This window comes from Monodon monoceros, unplaced genomic scaffold (genome assembly GCF_005190385.1).
Source record: "Monodon monoceros isolate NGI ecotype Baffin Bay Population unplaced genomic scaffold, NGI_Narwhal_1 Super_Scaffold_4, whole genome shotgun sequence".
In the NCBI taxonomy this organism is placed as follows: Eukaryota; Metazoa; Chordata; class Mammalia; order Artiodactyla; family Monodontidae; genus Monodon; species Monodon monoceros.
In genome coordinates this window covers 9,387,426-9,413,478 of record NW_021703781.1, presented here as the reverse complement: position 1 = coordinate 9,413,478, position 26,053 = coordinate 9,387,426, and the positions used below count along the sequence as shown (strand labels likewise).

The 26,053-nt window shown below is 39.3% G+C and overlaps 1 protein-coding gene across 7 annotated transcripts; it reads right to left on the bottom strand.

Moving 5' to 3' along the window:
• Positions 1 to 1,404: 1,404 nt before the first annotated feature.
• On the bottom strand, positions 1,405 to 26,053 carry ZNF25 (zinc finger protein 25). Of its 7 annotated transcripts, none has more exons than XM_029245016.1 (7): positions 25,912 to 26,021; positions 23,531 to 23,646; positions 17,957 to 18,040; positions 9,281 to 9,407; positions 8,886 to 8,981; positions 6,802 to 6,865; positions 1,405 to 6,307 (listed from the first exon to the last, which is right to left on the bottom strand). In XM_029245016.1, exons 4-7 carry the CDS (start codon positions 9,312 to 9,314, stop codon positions 5,224 to 5,226), a joined length of 1,278 nt encoding a protein of 425 aa, XP_029100849.1. In that variant the 5' UTR covers positions 9,315 to 9,407; positions 17,957 to 18,040; positions 23,531 to 23,646; positions 25,912 to 26,021; the 3' UTR covers positions 1,405 to 5,223. The 7 variants fall into 7 exon arrangements, with proteins under 7 accessions (XP_029100849.1, XP_029100847.1, XP_029100848.1 ...); XM_029245014.1 differs by lacking the exon at positions 17,957 to 18,040 and adding an exon at positions 23,754 to 23,854 and having other exon boundaries at positions 25,912 to 25,992; XM_029245015.1 differs by lacking the exon at positions 17,957 to 18,040 and having other exon boundaries at positions 25,912 to 26,032.

The following is a 26,053-nucleotide window of genomic DNA, read 5'->3' as shown; positions in this document are numbered from 1 at the left end:
TGTGTCCCTAGATCTGAAGTGGATCTCTTGTAGACAGCATATATATGGGTCTTGTTTTTGTATCCATTCAGCCAGCCTGTGTCTTTTGGTTGGGACATTTAATCCAGTTACACTCAAGGTTATTATCGATATGTATGTTCCTATTACCATTTTCTTTATTGTTCTGGGTTTGTTTTTGTGGGTCTTTTTCTTCTCTTGTGTTTCCCGCCGAGAGAAGTTTCTTTAGCATTTGTTGTAAAGCTGGTTTGGTGGCGCTGAATTCTCTTAGCTTTTGCTTGTCTGAAAAGCTTTTGATTTCTCTGTCAAATCTGAATGAGATGCTTGCTGGGTAGAGTAATCTTGGTTGTATGTTTTTCTCTTTCATCACTTATAAGTTTATCCTGCCACTCCCTTCTGACCTGCAGAGTTTCTGCTGAAAAATCAGCTGATAACCTTATGGGGATTCCTTTTTATGTTATTTTTTGTTTTTCCCTTGCTTCTTTTAATATTTTTTCTTTGAATTTAATATTTGTTAGTTTGGTTAATATGTGTCTTGGTGTGTTTCTTCTAGGGTTTATCCTGTATGGGACTCTCTGCACTTCCTGGACTTGGGTGACTATTTCCTTTCCCATGTTAGGGAAGTTTTCCACTATAATCTCTTCAAATATTTTCTCAGACCCTTTCTTTTTCTCTTCTTCTGGGACCCCTATAATTCAAATGTTGGTGTGTATAGTGTTGTCCCAGAGGTCTCTGAGATTGTCTTCAATTCTTTTCATTCTTTTTTTATTCTGCTCCTCAGCAGTTATTTCCACCATTTTGTCTTCCAGCTCACTTGTTCATTCTTCTGCTTCAGTTACTCTGTTATTGATTCCTTCTGTTGTATTTTTCATTTCAGTTATTGTGTTGTTCATCTCTGTTTGTTGTTTTTTAGTTCTTCTAGATCTTTGTTAAACATTTTTTGTATTTTCTCAATCTGTGCCTCCATTCTATTTCCAAGATTCTGGATCATCTTTAGTATCATTACTCTGAATTCTTTTTCAGGTCGATTGCCCAGTTCCTCTTCATTTATTTGGGTTTTTACCTTGCTTCTTCATCTGTGATGTATTTTTTTGCCATGTCTCTTTTTTTATTTTTTATTTTTTTGGTGTGTGGGATTGCGTTCCTGTCTTACTGGTTCTTTGACCTGAGGCTTCCAACAGAGTTTGTAGGCTGTTGGGTAGAGCTGGGTCTTGGTGCTGAGATGAGGACCTCCAGGAGACGTCACTCCAGTGAATATCCCCTGGAGTCTGAGGTTCTCTATTTGTCCAGTGGTTTGGACTTGGAGCTCCCACTGCAGGAGCTTGGCCCGACCACAAGCTTGTGAACCAAGATCCTGCAAGCCACATGGGGTGGCAAAAAAAAAAAAAAAAGAACAGTAACAAAGAGTAAAATATAAAATTAGACTGGAAAACTAACAGATATATTAGAATATAAAAATAGAAATATAGATGAAACAACAACCAGAAGATAAAACCACAATAGTAAAAAAGAGGAGAACAACAACAACAAAAAGGAGGAAAAGGCCTTGGCTGTGGAGGGCCTGGCCTAATCAGAGGTGGTGTTTGGGTGGTGGGCAGGGTTTATGCTTAGGAGACACAGGGCTAGAAAAGGCCCTGGGGTGTGTGGGGGGGTGGGGTTTAAGCTCAGCAGAACAGAAGGGGCCCAGGCGTGCCCCTGCTCTCAGAGGGTGGGGGACCCTGCCTCGGAGTCCAGCAGGCTTCCTGGGCCCAAGTGTGCGGGGCAGACATCCTCCGCTCCTTCTCCCACTCCAGTCCTGGAAGGCCCCACCCACCTGTGTCTCCTGTTCTCGTCCTGGCTTCCTTCTTATGCCCCCAAGGCAGAGTCAAGATGGCAGTATGGGAAGACTCAGAGTTAGTATCTCCCCACAACACCAGTGCCTGCCAGATGCTGGTGAGGGACCTCAACGCCCAAGGAGATATGAGGAACCCCAAGTGAACCAGTAGGATGTGCGGGGACTGGGGGATGTGGAGAAGTGGAGGCCTGACAGGACTGGCACCCCTGAGGGGTGGCTGAGAAGGGGGAGGGGTTCCCACACCTGGAGGGACCCTCTGGGGCTCAGATCAGTGGGGAGCACACTGAGCATTTCCCCTGCCCAGCCGGCCAGGGAAGTCTGCCCTGCCTTCAGGCCAGGTCCTGTGCCCCCAGAGGCCCCCTCCGGTCCGTGCTGATCCTGGGGGCATAGGAAGGAGGCCGGGGGAGAACAGGAGAGGCAGGCAGGAGGGGCCCTCCAGGACCGGAGGAGGAGAGGAGCAGCAAAAGGCATTTGCTCTGCCCACTCAGGCCCAGAAAGCCTGCTGGGCTCCCAGGCTGGGTCCCCTGCCCTCCAAGGCCCCCACCACAGGCTGCATTGGTCCAAGATGGCAGAATTTAGATTGGAGCAGCATTTAACAATTCTATGAAGTGTGGGCAATAAAATAATTTTACTAGTAATGTAGCTGGTGGAGTTGGGTATTCTATTTTGCTTTTGTTATTGGGTTGCATTAGTTAAGTATGACATAAAGATGTAGTTTATTATGAGATAGTGAGAAAATTAAAAAATGATACAGGGGGACTTCCCTGGTGGTCCAGTAGGTAAGACTCTGCACTCCCAATGCAGGGGGCCTGGGTTCGATCCCTGGTCGGGGAACTAGATCCCGCATGCCACAACTAAGAGTCCGCATGCTGCGACTAAGAAGTCTGTGTGCCACAACTAAGAAGTCCGCATGCCACAACTAAGACCTGGCTTATTTTGGCTCAGCCAAAATAAATAAATAAATATATTTTTAAAAATGATACAGGGAAAACTGGCCACTGACATGGAAGAAAATACAGGAATACTGTGAGTAGGGATCAATTAATTTAACTTAGACAATGTTGATTTCATAATTTACTGCTATATTCCATCAGGAAATTTGCTTTGATGTTACAACAGTGCAGCAGGTAAAACACATTTGAAAAAAAATTCTAATGCTTAGTCTTGTAACATATAAATATAATGCACATAATATATTGGAAAACCCCCCACCTACCCACAGATTGCTATATGCATCATTTCTGAAACACATACCATATATAAAAGTATTTTACATTGGCTGTGATGTTTTTAGCTCTAAGAAAACTTAAATTTGTAAAGCACCAGATAGTAACTATCTTAGGCTCATCTTAGGCATGTGAGGCATAACACTCACCTCTGCTACTGTAATGTGAAGGCAGCCACAGGCAAAACAGGTATGAATGTTTTTTGCTTTGTTTTTGTATTAGTGTTGTAATAAAATTCGTATTTATAGACACTTAAGTTTGAATATCATATAATTTTCACATGTCACAAGATATTCTTTAATTTTTCTACCATTCAGAAATGTAAAACCATTCTTAGCTTGCAGGCAGTGGGCCAGATCTGAATCACTTGTGGAAAAATGTACAACCAAACCAAACCAAGGCACTACAGCAATGAAGTGAGGGATGAATGCTGGTAGTCAACCTTTTATTTTGCAACATAATTCAAGAAATACAAATTATAATGATGATAGTATCTAACATATAGCTCTTCCTGTGTCTCAGACACTATTCTAAGTGCTTTAAAAATATTAACTTTTTACACCTCACAACAATCCTAACACATTATCACTTTTTTATGGAAAAGGAAACTGAGGCACAGAGAGGTTAAGTGCATGCTTCATGCTGGAAACTAAGCCTGGGCAGTAGGAGTCCAGAGTCCACACTCTTAACCTCTATATCACGTTGCTTCTACCAGGAAGAAAAAGGTAGTGAAGAATGTTTAGGACTCTCATACAAAATACAAATTCAGACAGCTCTGCAATCTGCTAAAACAACACTAAGACAGACGTTTCTTTACATAGCATTTTTTTTATTGTGTAGGGTGTTTTCAGCTGTTTTTTAAAATGAACTTAGGTTTTTCCTATAAATAAATGTATCCCTAATGTAAAATTTGGCTGACCATGAGTTGAAAAATTTACAAAAACATTTTTAGCTTCTTTCTGAAAGATTAGTTCAGTAAAATCCAAATCCATTCAGAAATCGGAGAAAAAGATACATTATAATTTTAAAAGAGTATTACACTTAAATACACATTCTATTAACAAGAGTCACTGCTGAGACTTAGTATCTTCATATACATAAAAGTTACTTAACTAAGGGCTTCCCTGGTGGCGCAGTGGTTGAGAGTCCGCCTGCTGATGCAGGGGACACGGGTTCGTGCCCCGGTCCGGGACGATCCCACATGCTGCGGAGCGGCTAGGCACGTGAGCCATGGCCGCTGAGCCTGCACGTCCGGAGCCTTGTGCTCCGCAATGGGAGAGGCCACAGCAGTGAGAGGCCCGTGTACCGCAAAAAAAAAAAGTTACTGAACTAAATAAGGCTACATATTTCCCTATGTACAGTTATGGATGGGTCCACATGCACATCAAACATCCACAATCTGTGTTCTGTAGCACACTGACATTCACACATAAGTCCTACATACTACAGGACTCTTCACATGTGTTTAATGATGTCACCTGGTTATTCAATTTAGTTGTGCTTTTTAAGAAGCTCCATATATCTAGATATTTGCAGGTTTCTTTAAAAGAAAAACAACCTTGTAATCAGATTTCTGCAACATGACTTCTAGTAAAAGTGTTACCCTAGGTACAGATTCTCTTGGAATTTTTGTTAAAAAGCTTTCACATATTTAAATACTTATAAAGGTTCTATACTTTATCACTGATCTGACATTCACCAAAACATCACTTCTTGATAAAGCCTTCCATATGTGTTTCAGTCTTTGTGATTATCCCCTTTTACAGTATTCTAAGTCCAACTGATATAAAAAGATTTCTGAATGGTCAGGATACTGATAGGAATCTCTCACTCATGTGAGCTTTTGGATGTCTAAATGATGGCTACCCTGACAGAAATTTCCTTACATTCATTTACTTACAGGATTTCTCTCGTATGGTTTCTATGCTGTGCAATAAAGTATGAATTCTGAAAGAGAGGTTTCCCTCATGTTTTACAATTTGTAGTGTTTCTACCATCTAAGTTGTCTGATACTTAGTGAAAGTCTGAAATATGGTAAAAATTTCTCCCTAAAATATTTACAGACTTTCTCTCCATGATGAAAGACTGTGGCTGAAATTTTCCCATACTGATATTTCATAAGGTTTTTGTCTCATGTAAATTATCTGATTATTCTGAAGGATAAATTCAGACAGAAGAACTTCCCAATTTATACTCTTTATAAGTTTTTCCCTTTGTGTGTGTCTTCTGATGTGCAGTGAGTTTTGATTTCTGGAAAAAAGTTTCCTTACACTCCTGACATTCATAGGGTTTCTCTCCTGTGTGTTTTCTCTGATGTATGACAAAATGTGATTTCTGAGAGAAGGATTTCCCACATTCTTTACATTCATAGGGTTTCTCTCCTGTGTGAGTCCTTTGATGTAATCTGAGGACTGAATTCACAGAGAAAGATTTACCACATTCATTACATTCATAGGGCTTCTCCCCTGTGTGTTTTCTCTGATGTTTAGTGAGGTCTGATTTATAGTAAAAGTTTTTTCCACATTTATTACATTCAAAGGGTTTCTCCCCTGTGTGAGTTCGCTGATGTACTGTTAGGGCTGACTTCTGGTAGAAGCATTTCCCACATTCCCTACATTCATAGGGTTTCTCTCCCGTGTGAGTTCTCTGATGAGTTTTGAGGTGTGAATTTCTAGAGAAGAATTTCCCACATTCCTTACATTTATAGGGTTTCTCCCCTGTATGTGTTCTCTGATGTACTGTGAGGTGTGATTTCTGGGAAAAGGATTTCCTACATTCCTTACATTCATATGGTTTCTCCCCTGTGTGTGTTTTCTGATGTACCATGAGGTATGCCTTAACGTAGAAGAACTTCCCACATTGAGTACATTCATAGGGTTTCTCTCCTGTGTGTGTTTTCTGATGTTCCATGAGGTGTGGCTTCTGGTAGAAGGATTTCTCACACTGATTACATTCATAGGGTTTCTCTCCTGCATGAGTTCTCAAATGTCTACTGAGAGATGACAGGTGGTAGAAAGTTTTCTTACATTCTTTACATTCATAGGTCTTCTCTCTGGTAGGAGTTTTCTGTTGTCTTGTGAGGTCTCCATTCCGAGAGACAGATTTCCCACATTCACTGGGTTTGTCCTTTGAATGAGTATGCTCATGTATTATGAGGACAGACTTCTGGCAGAAGGACTTTCCACATTCATTGCATTTATAGGATTTCTCATTGGTATGAGTTTTCTGATGTTTTGTGAGTTCTCCATTCCTAGAGAGAAATTTCCAGATTCATTAATGTATAATGCTTTTTTTTTTTTTTTGGTCTCCTGTGTATATTTTCCAAGTAACTCTGAGAACCAATTTCTAGAGATTTTTCCAATATTCATTAGATTCATAGGGCTTCTCCATTGTGAATATTCTATGTTGAAATACATTATGGCTTAACATTTGGTAGAAGGAATTTCACTTGCATTATAGGTCTCTCAACTGCCTGAACTCCACTTTGTGTAATAAAGCCTCCCTTATCGTGTAAGTAAGAAGAATCAAAAGACTGTTGCAAAGTTGTAATCTCCTGATCTTGAATTATAAACAAGGTCTCTATTATGAAACAAGGCTTTCCCATTTGGATTATGTTCTTTGGAATTTTCTCCAGTGTTAGTTTTTTCACATTTATTATTAACTAGTGCTCTCTCACTTCTAGTACCCCCATCAAGACCCTTTCTTACGAAGCTTCTAATCTCAAAATTGAATTCTTGAACTTGCCTTGAATTTTTAGCTTGGCTTTCCTGGTATCTTGCTCCTTGGTCATGAGTATTCCATAGGTCTTCTACAAAGGAATCCAAAATTTAATACCGTATAAATCTTAACACATTATTATGGTCATAGGGTGGATTCTTAGGCTTCAGGCCAATATCCTCAAATGAAGGAACTCTTAAGTGCAAACTTCCTCTATCTCAGTGGTTTAGAAGAAACATAAATAACACTAAAAACTGCTGTAGCAGAGGGGAAGGGACCTGGTTATAAACCCAAGTATCTTTGACACTACAAATATGATCTTAAAAACCTGGAGAAGGTTAAGCCAAAAAAAAAAAACCAAAGAATAGGGAGCAGAGAACAAAGGACATTCAAAGTGCTGCTGAACAGGAATGTGAGACACAGAGAATGCTGTGAGTCCATTAAGGACAATGAATAGTAAGTAGGGTGAAAATAAAAATTAGTAGACAACTGTGTTCACTGGAAATATCAGAGGAAAGATTAAACTGGATGAAGGAGCTAAAGTATAGGATCTTTACCCACTCAAACCTAGTTTACTGTGTTAGGATTCCTAGTAATCAGTAGACTATAAACTTCCACTTTATTTCTCTTTACCCATAATACAACAATCTCGATGTCAACACTAAAGTGACTTTCTCAAAACATCCATTTCCTAATGTTTAGAGGAAAATTCCGCTCTGTCTAGTTGGCTTAATTTTTGCTGGTTCAGAAGACCCAGAAACACATACATCCAAAAGGAAAGATTAAAGAAAAGCAGAGTGCAAGCCATCCTTATAACAGAACGAATTCCCAGTTGTAGCACCAGAGATTTTCAATGCTGACCACCAAATACTGCATCTCCAAAAGAGAGTTACCTATGACTCAACACTAGTTTTATTCTGCTTTCACATCTTAGCTCCCACATGTCTGCTTCAATTTGCTACCTGATCTTTAAAGAGTAATTATTCAACATTGTTCTAGAATCTTTATGGACCTTCATATTTATTCATCTTTAAATGCTTGAAAGAAAGTGAAAGATTATGAGCAGAGGCTTGGGGTTAGAATTTCATGGCATTTGTGGGGAAAACATAAAAAAAGTTATTTGATAAGGACATGTGCAAGGTTAACTTGGATACTCATGAAATAAGATCTTACATATGAAAGACATTTAAGAGAGCAGATGAAATGAAAATTAGCATGTGTTTTGGGGCCACAAGGAAAAATAAGAATCAGGGCTTCCCTGGTGGCCCAGTGGTTAAGAATCCGCCTGCCAATGCAGGGAACACAGGTTCGAGCCCTGGTCTGGGAAGATCCCACATGCCACGGAGCAACTAAGCCTATGCACCACAACTACCAAGCCTGCGCTCTAGAGCCCGTGAACCACAACTACTGAAGCCTGCAAGCCTAGAAGCCCATGCTCCGCAACAAGAGAAGCCACCACAATGAGAAGCCTGTGCACTGCAACCAAGAGTAGCCCCCGCTCGCCGCAACTAGAGAAAGCCCGCGTGCAGCAACCAAGACCCAACGCAGCCAAAAGTAAATATATAAATAAATAATAAGATGCAGTAGGCAATAAAGTGCCAGACTAGTTCTTGACAGAAAATTAGGTGTATTTTGTATCTACTCCGAAATAATATAACCGATGAAAGGCATAATGATTTGTAAACTGATTTCAGAGTTTAAAGAGAGAATAGGAAATTAAAATGGGTGCTGAAAAAACTGAGGCATTTTGTTGTTAATGAAAGGAGGAAAATGCCATTTGACAAAATTTATAAGACAGATTTTAAGATTATAGTTGCATACTTTAATGGCAAGGAGTAACTGGGAATTCTAGAAAAAAGACAAAATGAAAGTTTAAGTCAAAGTTAGTATATAGGGAAGAGAAGTAAATCTATTTTAAAAATGTCAAGCAAAAGAGGGAATTTAGATGGAGAACGAAAACTGGAATTGTGATTTATGTTGCTTACATATGCAGATCAAGTATCCTCAATCATTTCCAAAAGTACAGGGCATTTAAAAAAGAGATTCCTGAAAAAAAAAATTTCAAAAGTCAAAGGCACCAACCTCCTCACAGGTTATAATTTCTAACTTACCAGGGTACTTCTGACGTGGAAATTCTACTTCTAATATCCATGGCTCTTTTCCTTGCTTCAACTTGAAGACTGCATTTGGCTTATTCACACAATAACCTATTAATAGAAAGATAAAGAAAACAATACAAATTGCTTGGAATACAGCAACTCTGAAGGATAAGGAAGTGCAGTTTAGGAGCAGAACAAGGAAGGTCCCACATAGGCTTGGCAAATTTAGATTGTATCAGTGGAGTGCATGGGGACACACATATTTTTCTGGTACCCAAAATGGATTCATCAACTTTGACCCCTAAAACAAAGCTAATATTCAACCCTATAGGGGACTTAACAAATTCCAGTAACTGAGAAAGGAAATGCAAACTACTGGGAGTTACAGATAGGGAAGATTTCCTCACCCACTGAGATGAGGTGACGATAGTTCTCCTGCATCACTTCCCTATACAGGGTCCTCTGAGCAGCATCCAGCAACTGCCACTCCTCCTGGGTGAATTCCACAGTAACATCCTTGAATGTTACTGGTCCCTGAAACAACGTATTTCAGTTAAAACTGAAGCGATCAAAATACAGTACCATCAAAAAGACATGTGAACTGTTAATGTGCTAACTATAGTATTTATTCTGCAGAGTTAGATATACTGCCACCCTGCTTTATACATATATAAAATATTTGTTCAGTATATATTTACTCAGATATCACTCCATGCCTGGAACTCTGCCAGAGATACAGAGATGAATGAAAGCAACTATTTTTTTTTTTTTTTTTTTGTGGTACGTGGGCCTCTCACCATTGTGGCCTCTCCCGTTGCGGAGCACAGGCTCTGGACACGCAGGCTCAGCGGCCATGGCTCACGGGCCCAGCTGCTCTGCGGCATGTGGGATCTTCCCGGACCGGGGCACGAACCCGTGTCCCCTGCATCGGCAGGCGGACTCCCAACCACTGCGCCACCAGGGAAGCCCCGAAAGCAACTGTTCTTGTCATCAAGGAGCTTACATGCTGACAGGGAGACAAAGATTAAATTCTTAAATGCAATATGCATAGCAGGTGCTATGACAGAAGTATGTACAAGATGAAAGATGGTCACAAAGGATGGCCAAGATGGTGGAGAAGGAAGACTCTGAGCTGAGCTCCTCCCACAGGCACACTGAAATTACAACTATTCACAGAGCAACGATCTCTGAAAATTATCTGAAGAGTAGCAGAAAATATTCCCCACAACTAAAGATACAAAGAAGGAACCACAGTGACATGGGTAGGAGGGGAAGAGACACAGTATAGTCAAGACCCACACGCCCATGTAGGTGACCCACAGATGGGAGGATAACCAAAATTGTAGAGGTTGTCCCCAAGGAGTAAGGGGTCCGAGCCCCACATTGGGCTCCCCTGCCTGGGGGGTCCTGCACCAGGAAGACGAACCCCCAGAACGTCTGGCTTTGAAGGCCAGTGCGGCTTGAGAGCCAGAGGACTGTAGAAAACAGACTCCACTCTTAAAGGGTGCATGCAAAAATCTGACACGTTCCAAGTCACAGTGCAGAGGGAGTAATTTGAAAGGAGCCTTCCTCAGACCCACTTGCTAACCTTGGAGAGCCTCCTGGAGAGGGAGGAGGCAACTGGAACTCCCCCTGGAGACACAGACACTGGCAGCAGCCATTTTGGGAGCTTGTTCTACCATGAGGACACTGGTGCTAATAGGGACCATTCTGGAGTCCTCCCTCTAGCCTATTAGTGCTGGAGGCTTCCATGCCCACCAATGGGTCATCACCAATCCCAGGACACTTCAGGCCATGCAGCCAGCCACGTTGGGTCCCATTCCAGGCACCCCACAGGCCGCGCAGCTAGCCAGGCAGGGACCCAGCCCCTCCCAACAGTGGGCCGGGAGCCACTGGATGAGGCAGGGCCTGGCTTCCAACAGGGCTGAGGGTCAGCCCTGCCTACCAGTGTGCCCACAATAGTCGGCCCCGCAACAAGGAAGGATTCATGTAGCCCACATATAGGGAACCCCTAGAGCTTATAGCTCTGGTGATCAGAGAGGAATATACTGCTGGGCCTCAGAGGACATCTCCTACATACGATTACTTCTCTAAGATTGAGAAATGTAACCAACCTACCAAATGCATGGAAATAAAAACAGAGGATTAGGCAAAATGAGGAGACAGAGGAATATGTTCCAAACAAAAGAACAAGACAAAACCTCAGAAAAAGAATTAAATGAAGTGGAGATAAGTATTCTACCCTATAAAGAGTTAAAATATCTTTTATGAATATAAAGTCGAAAACCTTTAACATATTACTAGTAAATCAAATCCAACAAAATAAAAAAATAAATTATAATCTATACCATGACCTTGTGTGATTTATCCCAGGAATGCAAGAGTGGTTCAACATACAAAAGTCAATCAATTACAGTAATAGAGCAAAGGGGAAAAAGTAGATCATTTTAATTGACTCACAAAAAGTGTTTGACAAACTTCAACACTCTTTCATGATAAAAACACTCAGTAAACTAGAAATAGAAGGAAATTCCTCAAAATGATAAACAACATTTTTAATCCACCTCTACCCCAGGTAATAGCATACTCAGTAGTGAAAGACTGAAAACTTTCTCCTTATGACCAGGAACAAGTCAAGGATGCCTGCTTCTGCCACTTCTAATCCACACTGTACTGGAAGTTCTAGCCAGAGCAGTTTTACAAGAAAAGGATATAAAGGCACCCAAACTAGAAAGGAAAAAAAAAAAAACTATCTCTATTTGCAGATGACATTAATCTACATATAGAATATCCCAAAGAATCCACAAAAACGAAAACTAATAGAGCTCATAAACAAAGTCGGCATGTTGCAGAATTATAAGATCAACCCACAAAAATTGGTTGTGTTTCTATATACCAGTAATGAAAATCCAAAAGAGAAATGAAGACAATTCCATTTAATGTAGCACCAAAAAGAATAAAATACCTAGGGATAAATTTACTCAAGGAGGTGTAAGACTTATACACTGAAAACTGCAAAACATTGCTGGAAGTATTAAAGAAGACCTAAATAAAAGAAATGACATTCTATGTTCATAGACTATAAGATTTAATATAGTTCAAGTGACAGTACTACTCCAAGGAATCTACAAGTTCAGTGCAATCCCTGATAAAATCCCAATGACTTCTGCACAGAAATGGAAAAGCCAATCCACAAATTCATATGGAATTGCAAGAAGTCCCTAATAGCCAAAACAAAATTGGGAAAGAAACAAAGTTGGAGGACTCACACTTATTTCAAATCTTACTATAAAGTATCAAAACAGTGTGATTGGCATAAAGATAGACATATTGTGCAATGGGATAGAAATGAAAGTCTAGAAATAAAACCATACATCTATGGCCACCTGATTTTCAACAAGGAAGACAAGACCATTCAATGGAGAAAGAATAGTTTCTTCAACAAATGGCACTGCGACAACCAAATGTCCACATGCATAAGAACGAAACCTGACCTCTACTTCACCCCATATAAAAAAAAATTAACTCAAAATAGATCACTGACCTAAATATTAAGAGCTAAAACTATAAAACTCAGAAGAAAACATAGGAATAAATTTCCTTACCTTGAATTTGGCAATGGATTCTAGATATGACACCAAAAGTACAAGCAGTAAAAGAAAAATAAGCTGACTTTATCAAAATTTAAAATTTTTATGGGGACTTCCCTGGCGGTCCAGCTGTAAAGAATCCACGCTTCCAATGCAAGGGGCGCAGGTTTGATCCCTGGTCAGGGACCTAAGATCCCACATGCCATGTGGCGTGGCAGCCAAGGAAATTTTATATATATATAAACTTGTATGCATCATAGGATATTACCAAAATAGGAAAAAGACAACTCACAGAATGTAATATAATATTTGCAAATCACATATCTGATAAAGGTGTTATTATCCAGAATATATAAAATATACTTACAATTCAATAACAGAAAAGATAACCCAGCCAGAAAATGGGCAAAAAAATTGAACAGACATTTCTTTAAGTTATACAAATGAGCACATGAAAAGATGCTCAGCATCATTAGTCCTTAGGGGAAATTCAAATCAAAATCACAATTATACCACTTCATATTTACTATGATGGGTGTTTTTTTTTTTAAAAAAAAAACAGAAAATAACAGGTGATGGGGAGGTTGTGGAGAAACTGTAACCCTTATATATTGCTTGTGGGAATGTAAAACGGTACGGCTGCTGTGGAAAAGTTTGGCAGTTGCTCAGAAAGTTAAACATACAAATACCAAACAACCCATCATACTTGTACACAAAAGTTCATAGTGGCACTATTCACAACAGCCAAAAAGTGAAAACCACCTAAATGCCCATCAGTGGATGAACAGATAAACAATTGTGGTATAAACATACAATGGAATATTATTTTGCCATAAAAGTGAAGTATCGATACATGGTATAGGGTGAATGAACTTGGAAAACATTATGCTAAGTGAAAGAAGCCAAATAGAAAAGGTACATATTATATGATTCCACTTATATGATATATCCAGAATAAGTAAATGCACAGAGACGGAAAGTAGATTGGTAATTGCCAGAGGCTAAAGGGAGAGGGACTAGGTAATGATTGCTTAATGGGAATGGGGTTTTCTTTGGGGATGGCAAAAATGTTTTGGAACTATATGTTGTAGTGGTCCCACAACATTGTGGATGTGCTAAATGTCACCTAACTGTACACTTTAAAATGGTCAATATTATGTGAATTTCACTTCATTTAAACCAACAAAACCTTCTAACAAAGAAATCTTCAGGTCTCAGTGGTGAATTCCACCAAACATTTAAGGCAGAAACAATACCAATTATATGCAATCTCTTTCATAAAACAAAGAGGAGAGAACCGTTCTCAACTCATTTTATGAAGCCGACGTTACCCTGATACCCAAACCTAACAAAAGGATTATCAGAAAAGAAAACTACAGTGGTGGCTTGCACCTGTTTGTACCAGATCAAGAGTGCTGATTGTCAAATTTTGGGCAATTGATTAACAGCATTTTGTAGCTTGAAATTAGCCCCGGCAGGGGTATTTATACCATAGAAATTGGTAAACAGTACAAACCAGATTTCTCTCCCAGTCCCCAAAATATGATTAAACATTTACCACCATAGTGACTACCAACCAATATCTTTCATGGTTATAAGTACAAAAATCCTCAACAAAGTATCAGCAAATCCACTACCTGATTTCAAGACTTATTGCAAAGCTATATTAATTGTGTTACTAGCAAAAGGATAAACACACAGATCATTGGAACAAAAACAGTGTCCAGTAATAGAACCACACATATAATTTTGATAAAGGTTCAAAAGAAATTCAGTGGATTAAGGATAGTCTTTTCAAAAAACAAGTGCTGGAACAAATGGATTATTAAGCCAACTCCAGACTTTCATCAGTCTTTTCTTTAATGTCCCTTTATCTATTCCAGATCTAATTCAGGATACTATATTGCATTTAGTTGTCATGTCTCTTCTGGTTTGTGACAGTCTTACCTGTTTTATATGACCTTGACAATTTTGATGAATACTAAACAGATACTTTTTAGAATGCCCTTTAATTTGGATTTGTCTGGTGTTTTTTTTCCCTCTTGATCAGACTGAGATTTTAGGTTTCGTGGGAGAATAACAAAGAATGCTTCTTATCACAATATATCAGGGGGTACATGATATCATGGGTGATGTTAACCTGGATCACTTTTTAAGGTAGTGTTTGCCACTTTTCTCCACTGTAAAGTAACTATGTTTCTTTTTCATAGTCTATTCTTTGAAAGCAAATCACTAAGTCTAGCTCATAATCGAGAAAGGAGGGAATAAGCCCCACCTCTAAGAGGGGGCAGAATCTAGATATATTACTTGGAATCCTTCAAAGGGCTCTCTTTTCCCATTTATTCAATCATTTACTTATATAAGTATGTTCTCAAATATTTAATGCTTTGGGTTAGAATCCAATACCATGTTATTTACTTTGTTGCTCAAATTGTTCTAGCTTTGCCATGAGAAGCTCTTTTGGGTTGGTGCCCATGTTCATTTGACATGTCCCCATCACCCTGTTTTTGAGCACTTCCTTAATTTCTGACAGTACAAAATGCTCTGGACTTATTTTTGTACTACCCTCGCCTCAGCCCCAAAAATCAATCAATTTCTCCACGGAATGCTGGTTCCTTTTATTGTAGAATGATAGAAACCAAGATCTGTGTGCTGGGTTTGCTCACGGCTACTGAGGTGTCACTGCTTATAGGCCCTCTCATCCGACAGTTAGTAAATGTATGTTTGCATATTAACTCATGTGTATACACATATCTTTAATTATTTCTGTATCTATCGTATACATGCTAAGTTGATATGTATTAAGATAATATATATACATTTGCTTTTCAATAAATGGCACTGGAAATAATGGGCATCTATATATAAAAATGAAGCTTAGCCAATAACTTATACTTTATACAAAAATCAACTCAAAACCAATTATAGACCTAAATATGAAATGTTAAACTCCAAAATTTTTTAGAAGTCTTTGTGACCTCGAGATAAGCAAAGACTTTTTAGAAATGATACCAAAAGAAACTAAAAAGAAAAATTTGGAGTTCATCACATGTTTGTGAAAGACACTGTTAGGTGAATGAAAAGAGTAGCCACAGATAGTGAGGAAAATACTTGAAAATCACAAATCTAACAAAGCATTGTACTTGTATCCAGAACATATAAAGAACTCTCAACATTCATTAAGAAAACAACCCAAATTAAAAATGAACAGAAGATTTGAAGACACTCACAAAAGAAAATATATGGATAACAAACAAGCACATCAAAAGATTTTCAGTATCATTAGTCATTAGAAAAATGAAAATTAAAACCATAATGGGATAGCAATACACACCTATCAAAATGACTTAATGATAAAAAAACCTGAAATACCAAGTACTGACAAGAATGGGAAGCAAGGGACTTCCCTGGTGGCTCAGTGGTTAAGAATCTGCCTGCCAATGCAGGGGACACGGGTTTGAGCCCTGGTCCGGGAAGATCCCACACGCCGCAGAGCAACTAAGCCCGTGCACCACAACTGCTGAGCACGCGTGCCACAACTACTGAAGCCCGTGCGCCTAGAGCCCGTGCTCTGCAACAAGAGAAGCCACGGCAATGAGAAGCCTACGCACCGCAAGGAAGAGTAGCCCCCGCTCGCCTCAACTAGGGAAAGCCCGCATGCAGCAACAAAGACCCAATGCAGCCAAAAATAAAGAAATAAATTAGACAAAAAAAAAGGAATGGGAAGCAAGTGGAACTCTGATACATTGTGGTAAGAATACAAGCTACTCAGGAAAACAGTTTGGCAGTTTCTTATAAAGTTAATTATAACAGGACCATATGACATGGTAAGCACATGCCTAGGTATTTACCCAAGAGAAATTAAAATCTGTGTACACACAGACATCTGAATGCAAATGTTTATAACAGCTCTTTTCATAATTGCCAAAAAAACCCAGAAACAACCCAAATATTTTTCAGCTGGTGTGTGGGGTATACACATACAACTGAATATTATTTAGCAGTAAAAAAAGAACTACTGATACATGCAACAGCATGATCGAATCTCAAATGCGTCACGCTAAATGAAAGTAGGTAGTCTCAAAAAACTACATACTATGTGATTCAATTTACATGACATTCACGAAAAGGCAAAACTATACAGATGAAGAATAAATTGGTGATTGCTAGGAATTAGTGATGGGGAGACTACATAGAGGGAACCAAGGAAATGCTGAGGTGATTAAACTGTTCTGTATCTTGACTGTGGTGATGATTACATGTCTTTATGCATACGTCAAAAGTCATTGAAATGTACATCCAAAACAAGTGAATTTTGCTGTAAGTTAGAAAGTAAATAAAAATAAAAACAAAACTAAAACCACTTCACACCCATGACACACCCATTACTACTCTCAAAAAAAAAGAAGACCCGGGGGCTTCCCTGGTGGCGCAGTGGTTGAGAGTCCGCCTGCCGATGCAGGGGACGCGGGTTCGTGCCCCGGTCTGGGAAGATCCCACATGCCGCGGAGTGGCTGGGCCTGTGAGCCATGGCCGCTGAGCCTGCGCGTCCAGAGCCTGTGCTCCGCAAAGGGAGAGGCCACAACAGTGAGAGGCCCGCGTACCGCAAAAAAAAAAAAAAAAAAAGAAGACCCAAAAAACAAAGAAAATCAGAAAATATCAACTATTGGCAAGGATGTGGAGAAACTGGAGCCCTTGTGCATTGCTGGTGGGAATGTTAAGTGGTCCAGCCACTATGGAATATAGTATGGCAGTTCCTAAAAAAAAATTAAACATAGAATTACCATATGATGCAGCAATTCCACTCCTAGTTATGTATCCAAAAGAATTCAAAGCAGGGACACAAACATATTTGTACACCAATGTTCACAGTAACATTATTCACAATAGCTACAAGGTATAAGCAACCCAGGTGTCCATCAACAAATGTAAACAAAATTATGTACATTACATAAGCAAAATGGAATATTATTCAGCCTCTAAAACGAAGGACATTCTGTGACATGCTACAACATGGATGAACCTTGAAGACACTGTTCTGAGTGAAATAAGCCAGGACAAATACTATGTGATTCTACTTATATAAGGCACCTAGAGTAGTCAAATTCATAGAGACAGAAAGTAGAATGGTGGTTCCCAACGTATGGGGGGAGTGGGGAGTTAGTGTTTAATTTGTGCGGAGTTTCAGTGTGGGATGATGAAAAGAGTTCTGGAGATGGATGGTGGTGACAGTTGCACAACAATGTGATTGTACTTAATGCCACAGAGCTATACATTTAAAATTGGTTATGATGGTAAATTTTGTTATGTGTATTTTACTACAATTAAAAATAAGTCAACTATACTTTAATTTTAAAAAAGAAAAATAAATTTAAAAAAACAACAAAACACTAAAAATAGCTATACAAAAGCATCAAATATTAACTTAAGCACTAGAATTTGAGAGGTAAAGATCCAAGAAAAAAGTGAAATTAATTATGATGAGTTTTATACCTCTGGTTAGCATTTTCAGGGCATTTTCCAATTTCATAGCCAGGGCAAAAATGTAGAGCAGAAAGCAGCTCAGAGCCAGCATCTCTAAAATAAGCATAAAGAAAGAAATTCTGAATAGAAACAAATTCTGAGAAGCAAAGGAGAAGTTGATCTTAACCTTAACGAGAACAAGCCTCTAACCTAGTGTTTTCTAAAATCAGAGATCTGAGAATCCAAAGGTGAACAAAAGATAAAATTCAGAAGAGACAAATATTTCAAAAGACAACAGAAAACCACAACTTATTTCATTCTTGGGGGCAAGTAGGGAAGAGAAGAAACTGGTTCAAGTTTTAACAAACTTTTAATGTTTGCTTATGGTCTTGTGTGATGTATTAGCATCCCTAAGACCCCTGGTCACAAAGCAAGTCAACACCAACTTGCCTTTTGATACTACCTGGTGACTGAGTGGGAGTTTCATATTCAAGAGGTCCCCAAACATAAGCTTAGTATTTGTAGAACTTTTTTTTTGTTGTGGTGGTGGTGGTACGCGGGTCTCTCACTGCTGTGGCCTCTCCTGTTGCAGAGTACAGGCTCTGCACGCACAGGCTCAGCAGCCATGGCTCATGGGCCTAGCCACTCCGCGGCATATGGGATCCTCCCGGACCGGGGCACGAACCCTTGTCCCCTGCATCGGCAGGCGGACTCTCAACCACTGCACCACCAGGGAAGCCCCCTCTGTAGAACTTTTTTACTTCCTATCAAATGTCTCAAAGTGGTCAGTTTATTTTAAGTTGAGGAAGCAGTTTCTGGAACCAAAGGAAAGTTCCATAATGTATATGGATGCTCTGAAATACAAACACTCACCATTTTCCCCCCCACAGGCCTTTACTGAGTGCATGGCCACAACCCTCCAAAGGCTGGGAGCAGAGCACCAGGGCAGGAAGAGATGTCTCTGGTGCTTAAAGCTCTACAGGGCAGCAACTCCTCAGTCACCCAAAAGAAAAGCTGGTGGCTAAGCTAAAAGCACATCAGTGGAGCTTTGGTGGTGTTCACAACCCAAGCCCCCTGAAGGGAAAGCCTTGATACTGCCCTCAATCATGTGAAGCTTGGTGGTGAACAGTACCTCACTAAAGCCCAGGGCCATCTCAGCTACATAACTGACTTAGCGAGCAGACAGAGGAAGGGACGTGACTTTTTCTGGAGGTATTACTTACTTCAATCCCTACTGTACTTTTATACATAATGTCTAGCAATAATAAAGAAATAGGAGACATGCAAAGAGGTAGAAAATTTTGATTCATACTGAAGAAAGGAGCCTATTGAAACAGACCTACAGATTAACCTAGATATTGGGATTAGCAGATAAGGATTTTAAAGTAATTACACTAAAACTAAATAAATAAAACTAAATGACCTAGTGAAAAAAAATTGAGAATATAAATGAAATGATGCGAAATCTTAGCAGAGAAAGAAAGACAAAAGAAAAAACAGGAATTTTTAGAACTGAATGATACAATATCAGAAGTGGATTCTACAGGCTTATGAGTGAAGAGAACTGACAGAGCAAAAGAAGGATGCCATGAACTTGAAAACAGTCAGCTCAACAGAAATATCCAAACTAAAGGACACACACACAAAAAACAACCCAAACTGAACAGAGCATCTGAACATTTAGGACAATATGTACATATTTCAACTCTGTGTAATTGGGATTTTAGAAAGAAAAAGAGAATGATGCAAAGAAACTATCTGAAGAGTGAGTTCCAAGAATTTAAAAAAATGATAAAAGGCAACAACCTACTGGGCATATACCCTGAGAAAACCGTAATTCAAAAGGAGTCATGTACCAAAATGTTCACTGCAGCTCTATTTCCAACAGCCAGGACATGGAAGCAACCTAAGTGTCCATCAACAGATGAATGGATAAAGATGTGGCACATATATACAATGGAATATTACTCAGCCATAAAAAGGAACGAAACTGAGTTATTTGTAGTGAGGTGGATGGACCTAGAGACTCTCATACAGACTGAAGTAAGTCAGAAAGAAAAACAAATACCGTATGCTAACACATATATATGGAATCTAAAAAAAAAGAAAAGAAAAAAAATGGTCAGAAGAACCTAGGAGCAAGACGGGAATTAAGATGCAGACCAACTAGAGAATGGACTTGAGGATACGGGGAGGGGGAAGGGTAAGCTGGGACAAAGTGAGAGAGTGGCATGGACATATATACACTACCAAACATAAAATAGCTAGTGGGAAGCAGCCGCATAGCACAGGGTGATCAGCTTGGTGCTTTGTGACCACCTAGAGGGGTGGGATAGGGAGGGTGGGAGGGAGGGACAAGCAAGAGGGAAGAGATATGGAGATATATGTTTATGTATAGCTGATTCACTTTGTTATACAACAGAAATTAACACACCATTGTAAAGCAATTATACTCCAATGAAGATGTTAAAAAAAAAAAAAGGCAACAACCCACAAATCTTTGTCATCCTTCAAAAGGGATAAATGCAAAACAAATCATGCCTGTGTGCATCATGGTCTAACTATTGAAAACTAAAGATAAAATGAAAATCTTAAGCACAGAGGAAAAGAACACATTATATTCAGGTGGGTAACAGTAAGATGAAGACTAGCTTCTCATCAGAAACAACAGAAGCCAGAAGACAAAGACATCCTAAAAATGCAGATACAAAGAAAACTCTCGATAAAGTTCTATATCCGGCAAAATATCCTTCAAAAACCAAGGTGAAATAAAGACATTTTCAGAAAGACCAGCCAAGTAAATTTGTCACCATCAGTGCTGAAATAATACATGAAATAATAAAATGAGTTGCTTAGGCTGAAGGGAAAAGATATCAGAGAGAACCCCAGACCTGTAGGAAGGAATAAAGAGCTCCCAAAGCAGATATGTACATAAACACAAAAGAGTTTTATTTACACACACACACACAAACACACACGTTTCTTTAAAAGATGAATACTGTTTAAAGCAAAAATAACAAGTATTGGGGGTTAAAAGTATATGTATAAGTGAGATATAAGACAAGGACCACAGGGTGAGGAGGCTGTAAAGAGAATTATACTGATAAAAGTTTATTACACTGTTCATGAATACAGTATTTGAAGACACCATTATTTTAATGGTGCATGTTGTAATCTCCAGATTCAGCAATAAGCAAAATAACACACAAAAATAAAGCTTCAAAGTCAATAAAGGAGATACAGTGTAATACACAAAATACTCAAATATTCAACCCAAGGGAAGTACAGTAAATCTAATTAGGATAAAAAGAGATATAGATATAAACATACTAGGATAAAAGAGATCTTAAAAAGCAGCTAGCCCAAAACACAAATTTATTTCAAAGGTGTGACAAGTTAACGGTGAATTTTCAATAGTACCAGTAGTAGAAGACAATGAATGCTTTTCAGTGTTTTAAAAGGTAAGAACTGTCAACCAGTATTTCTATACACAGTGAAAAAGCTCTTCGTGGATATTTCATATAAAGAAAACAGAATTTTCCACCAGCAGACCCTCACTAAAACAACAAGCAAGCAGAATAAAACTATAAAGGATGTTTTCAAACAGCAGAAATTGATGGCAGCAGAACTTGAGCGATGCAAGAAGGAATAAAAAAGACTTTCTAATCTGGCCAAAATGCCTTAAAAAATCCAATTATCTGCACAAAATAAATTTTTCCAAGAGTAGGTAGTGATGACTGTACTTAAAACTACTTCAAAAAACAAAAAGGCTCACTAGTTATTTCTTTTGTTCCAGACTGACCACTCAGCAGTTAATTACAGAGCATAAGGTAAGAAAAACATCATGTGCCACACCTGAACAAATGCTGGATAAGGAAATTTTCATATATAAGGTATAAATGAGTTCAAGACTGACCAAAGCAGAACCGTAGAATAGGTTAAATTTTTCTAGAGTCTCTTTCTTTCCACCATCAGGCCTAAAGGCTATGATCTCTAATTAATAATAGATAATGTCCACACTGAAAATTTATGTTATAGTAATAATAACAACACTTCAAAAGTTGGCTGTGAGAATTATGTAAGATAAACTACGTCAAGGGCTTACCAAAGGGCTGGGCATTTAATTAATTGCTAAATATGCTATTTTGTTTTTAAAAATTAAGTTTAAAAAGCAAAGAAATGGTTACCACAGAATTCAGGATTCCTTTTCTCTGGGTAATGGTGGGATGAGATTAAGGAAGGGCATACAGGGGCTTCAAAAGTACTAGTAATTTTCATTGCTTAAGCCAGATATGGGATACAGTGGTGTTACTTAATCAGTATTCCCTAAATTATACATATACATTATGTACATTACTTGCATAAAGTATGATTTTTTAAATATTTAATGAACCAATAAAATCAAAATTCATGTCTTCTACAGCCTACAAAGTCATATACATTCTACTCCCTTCTACCTCTTAGATCTTACCTCTTACTGTTCTCCCCCAAGTTCACTTCTCTCTAGTTTCAGTATCCTAAATACTGTTTCTGGAACATGCCTCAGGGTGTATGCATTTGCTATTCCTTCTATGTAGTATGCTCTTCCTCCAGATTTCTACCTGGCTGTCTCTCATTTAATTCAAGATATTCCTCAAATATTACCTTTTAGAGTGGCATTCCCTAACCAACTTATTCCCTGTTCCTCACTTCTAACATTCTGTCCTCTTAAACTGCTTGAGTTTGCCTCTGAGCAGATACATCAGAAATATTACTCAAATGTTGACACATTTTATTATTTAATATTAAAGAATCACATTTGTTAATATCCTTACCAATCTCATCAGAAGTCTTTAAGTATCAGCATTTGTCAACTTCACAAGTTTTCCAACATTCTAATTTTCACTTGAAAGCTCAACTTTTAATATTAGCAACAAATACTAAGTTATTTTCCTTGAAATGACAGGCTCACATCACTCATTGTTGAGAAAATGTTTGAATACCATGTGAATACCGTAGTTTGTCTGCCAGTTGCTCTTTCACATAAAAATGATATTCCATGAAAAAAAGTGGCTAGGTGAGCTCACATATCAATCACACAAGTGCTTTTCCTCAAGACAACCAACCATCATACTTCAGTATGCCGCAAGAGTACTTTAGGTGAACTTGCCATTTCATCCCACTGAGTATTAAAAAGATGTGTACTCAAGGATCAAGATTTAATAACATTAGGAACTTTTACTGTTTCATCAAAGATATCCTTAAGTAAAGGTGGCAGTTTTTTTACTACTGCAGAGGAAGACAATGTCATTGGTGTCATCATCCTGATGTATGCCAGATAGGCAGCAATCTATTGCTTTTACACCATCAGTGCTAATGTCCTCAGTGTAAAAGGCAATTTGCATCCTGGTATTATGTTTTGACTTCACAAACCCTCGGAAAGGGTCTTGGGGCTCCCAGACCACACCTTGGAACTGCTGTTGTATTCAAACAGTATTTTCCCTGAAGGTGATTTTTAATGATTTCCACTTTTCTAATTTAATATATGGGCTCTCTTTCATAAAATTCACTGAAAACACACACACACAGAGTGAAATAAAGTTAAGAGGTAAATAAATGACTCACCCGGAACTTGTTCATTTTCTGCTGCTATTGGAAAGTATAGAAACTATGAAGTCAGAACAGGGAAAGTTGGAAGACAGAAGTCATAAGAGAGACCTTATCTTGCAGTCAGGAATCACCTGTGAGAAATTTACATACAACATTTTAGTAAAAGATAAACCTCTGGGAAAATGTCTCTTTGAGTCATGAGAAGGAATAGGAAGGACCATGAGAAAGGAGTACCCACCTGTCCACTGGTGACTCTCATATAATCTTGATGAATCTGGGACATTTTTGAATCTAAACATTTCTTTCCTATTGGCTGTTTTGAAAATTATATGTCCATTACTAAATAACACAAAAGAATATAAAACTTAAATGTCCAATAATAGCAGATTAGTTAAGCAAGGTATATAATATATATCCAAAGTATGGAACCCTATGCTGACATCACAAATGATGTTGAAGAGAAACATCTATTGATATGGAAAATCTTTTAAGTTACATGTCATAACAATTTTTCCTATTGATACTATAAACCCCACAAGGTTAGAAAGTCTTCAGAGCTCTCGAAAATAAGATGTTTCATCTCTCTAAATTTCAGTTTCTCCAGAATCACTTCTCCAAAAACCCTATTTTGACTAAAATATGGTACAGTGACAGGGAGGCTTCAGTTCTATGCTAAGCTCTGCTATTAACAAACCTAGTAACTATCTTAGTTTCTATGTTATTATCTTTTTTTTTAACATCTTTATTGGAGTATAATTGCTTTACAATGGTGTGTTAGTTTCTGTTGTACAACAAAGTGAATCAGCTATACATATACATATATGTCCATATCTCTTCCCTCTTGTATCTCCCTCCCACCCTCCCTATCCCACCCCTCTAGGTGGTCACAAAGCACCGAGCTGATCTCCCTGTGCTATGTGGCTGCTTCCCACTTATGCTATTATCTTTAACATGAGAAGGAATTAGGTAATTTTAAACAATCATGTACTATTCTGATTCTGTAAGTCTTCATTCAGTACCACAAATCCAACAGAACCCCAGAATTCACTGTCCCCTCCAACCCTGGGCTGGGGCCTAGAGTAAAATGTAATTAGGCCTTGATGAATTCTGACATGGCCATCTAAACTGTTGACACTAACACAAATATAACTTCTAAAATAACAATTTGGCACCATAATCCCAAAATAGGCACTTCACATGGGGAGCAAAAGGTGCCAAATGCCGAGGTCCTTCTCATATGCAGAAGAAACCACTTCCCTGGTGCTTACATGATGCCTACTTACTAAAGCCTAGATACACCATCCAATCAGAGGCATTTTGATATCACCGTCATAATATGGAGCATGGATGAAATCGCAGTTTTCATCTTTAAAAAAGTCTGTCCCATTTCCCCTCTGGCCTGGATAGGATTCTCAGCTTCTCCAGTAAAACTTAAAATTCAGGGTTTCAACTATGGTTTAAATTCACATGTGTAACAGTTGTCTGGGTATCGAGACAGGTTAGAGAATGCAGGAAGGGCCTTAATTAACCTTTTACACAGGAGTTTTAAGGAAGCCTCAAGAATTTTTGAAAATAGAATACTACATTGTACAATTAGGTCCACTACACTCCAGGGACAATCACTGGATTAAATACAACCCAAGCCTGTGGATTTTAGGGTGGAAAACAGCATGAGATACAGAGTAAAACAAATCCCTGCTAATGATGGCTAAGCCAGTTATCTCTTTGAACCTTCGGTACTTGTATTTATTAAAATGGAGGTGGTAAATACGGATTCAAAGGATGGTTATGATGATTAAGATGATTAAATGAGCCAATAATGAAAAGAACAGCATACCTTTTAATGAGAAAAGCAGCTCACCTTTATTGAATCCTTAACGTACTTTATATACACTACCCTATTCAATACAAAAAACGACCCTAAAGGCTATTATAATTTTACAGATGAGTATCCGAGTCGTACCCAGATTAACCTGCCCATTTACCGGCGGGCGCTGGCCTTAAGCCCGAGCCCCTCAGGCTTTACAACCCACGTCTCCAACAGCCTGCGCCGCCCACGCGCCAGCGCCGACGTGACGGGTTTGGCATCCACGTCACAAACGGCTGTTCTCGCGCGCGTACGTCCCGCTATAAGCCCGGCTCCCCAGGCCTCCTCCAGCCGCCCCTTTCACGCAGGTCGAGAAACAAGGCTTCTGGGGAGGAACCGCACTGCGGACAGCCAGCCTCCCCGCCAGGCCCCCTGCCTGGCCTCTTCCCCAGTCCTCCTCGGAGGCCAGTCCGGCGCTCAGAGTGGGGGTGGGGGGCGGCGGCTGCCAGGGTCTCCGACTCGGCGCGGCCGTGGAGACCGGCTTCCCCCCGCCCCCGGCCTAGCGCCCGCACCGAAACCTCCGACACACCTGCAGGGGCTCGGCCTCAGCTCCCGGCCCGCGCAGGTTTCAGGTTCCAGGCCCCGCCCTCCGCGGCGCCGAGCAGACTAGAGGCGCCTGAGTCCTCTCCCCGCCGGGGAGCGAGACAGAGAATGGCGGCTGCTGAGGGGAG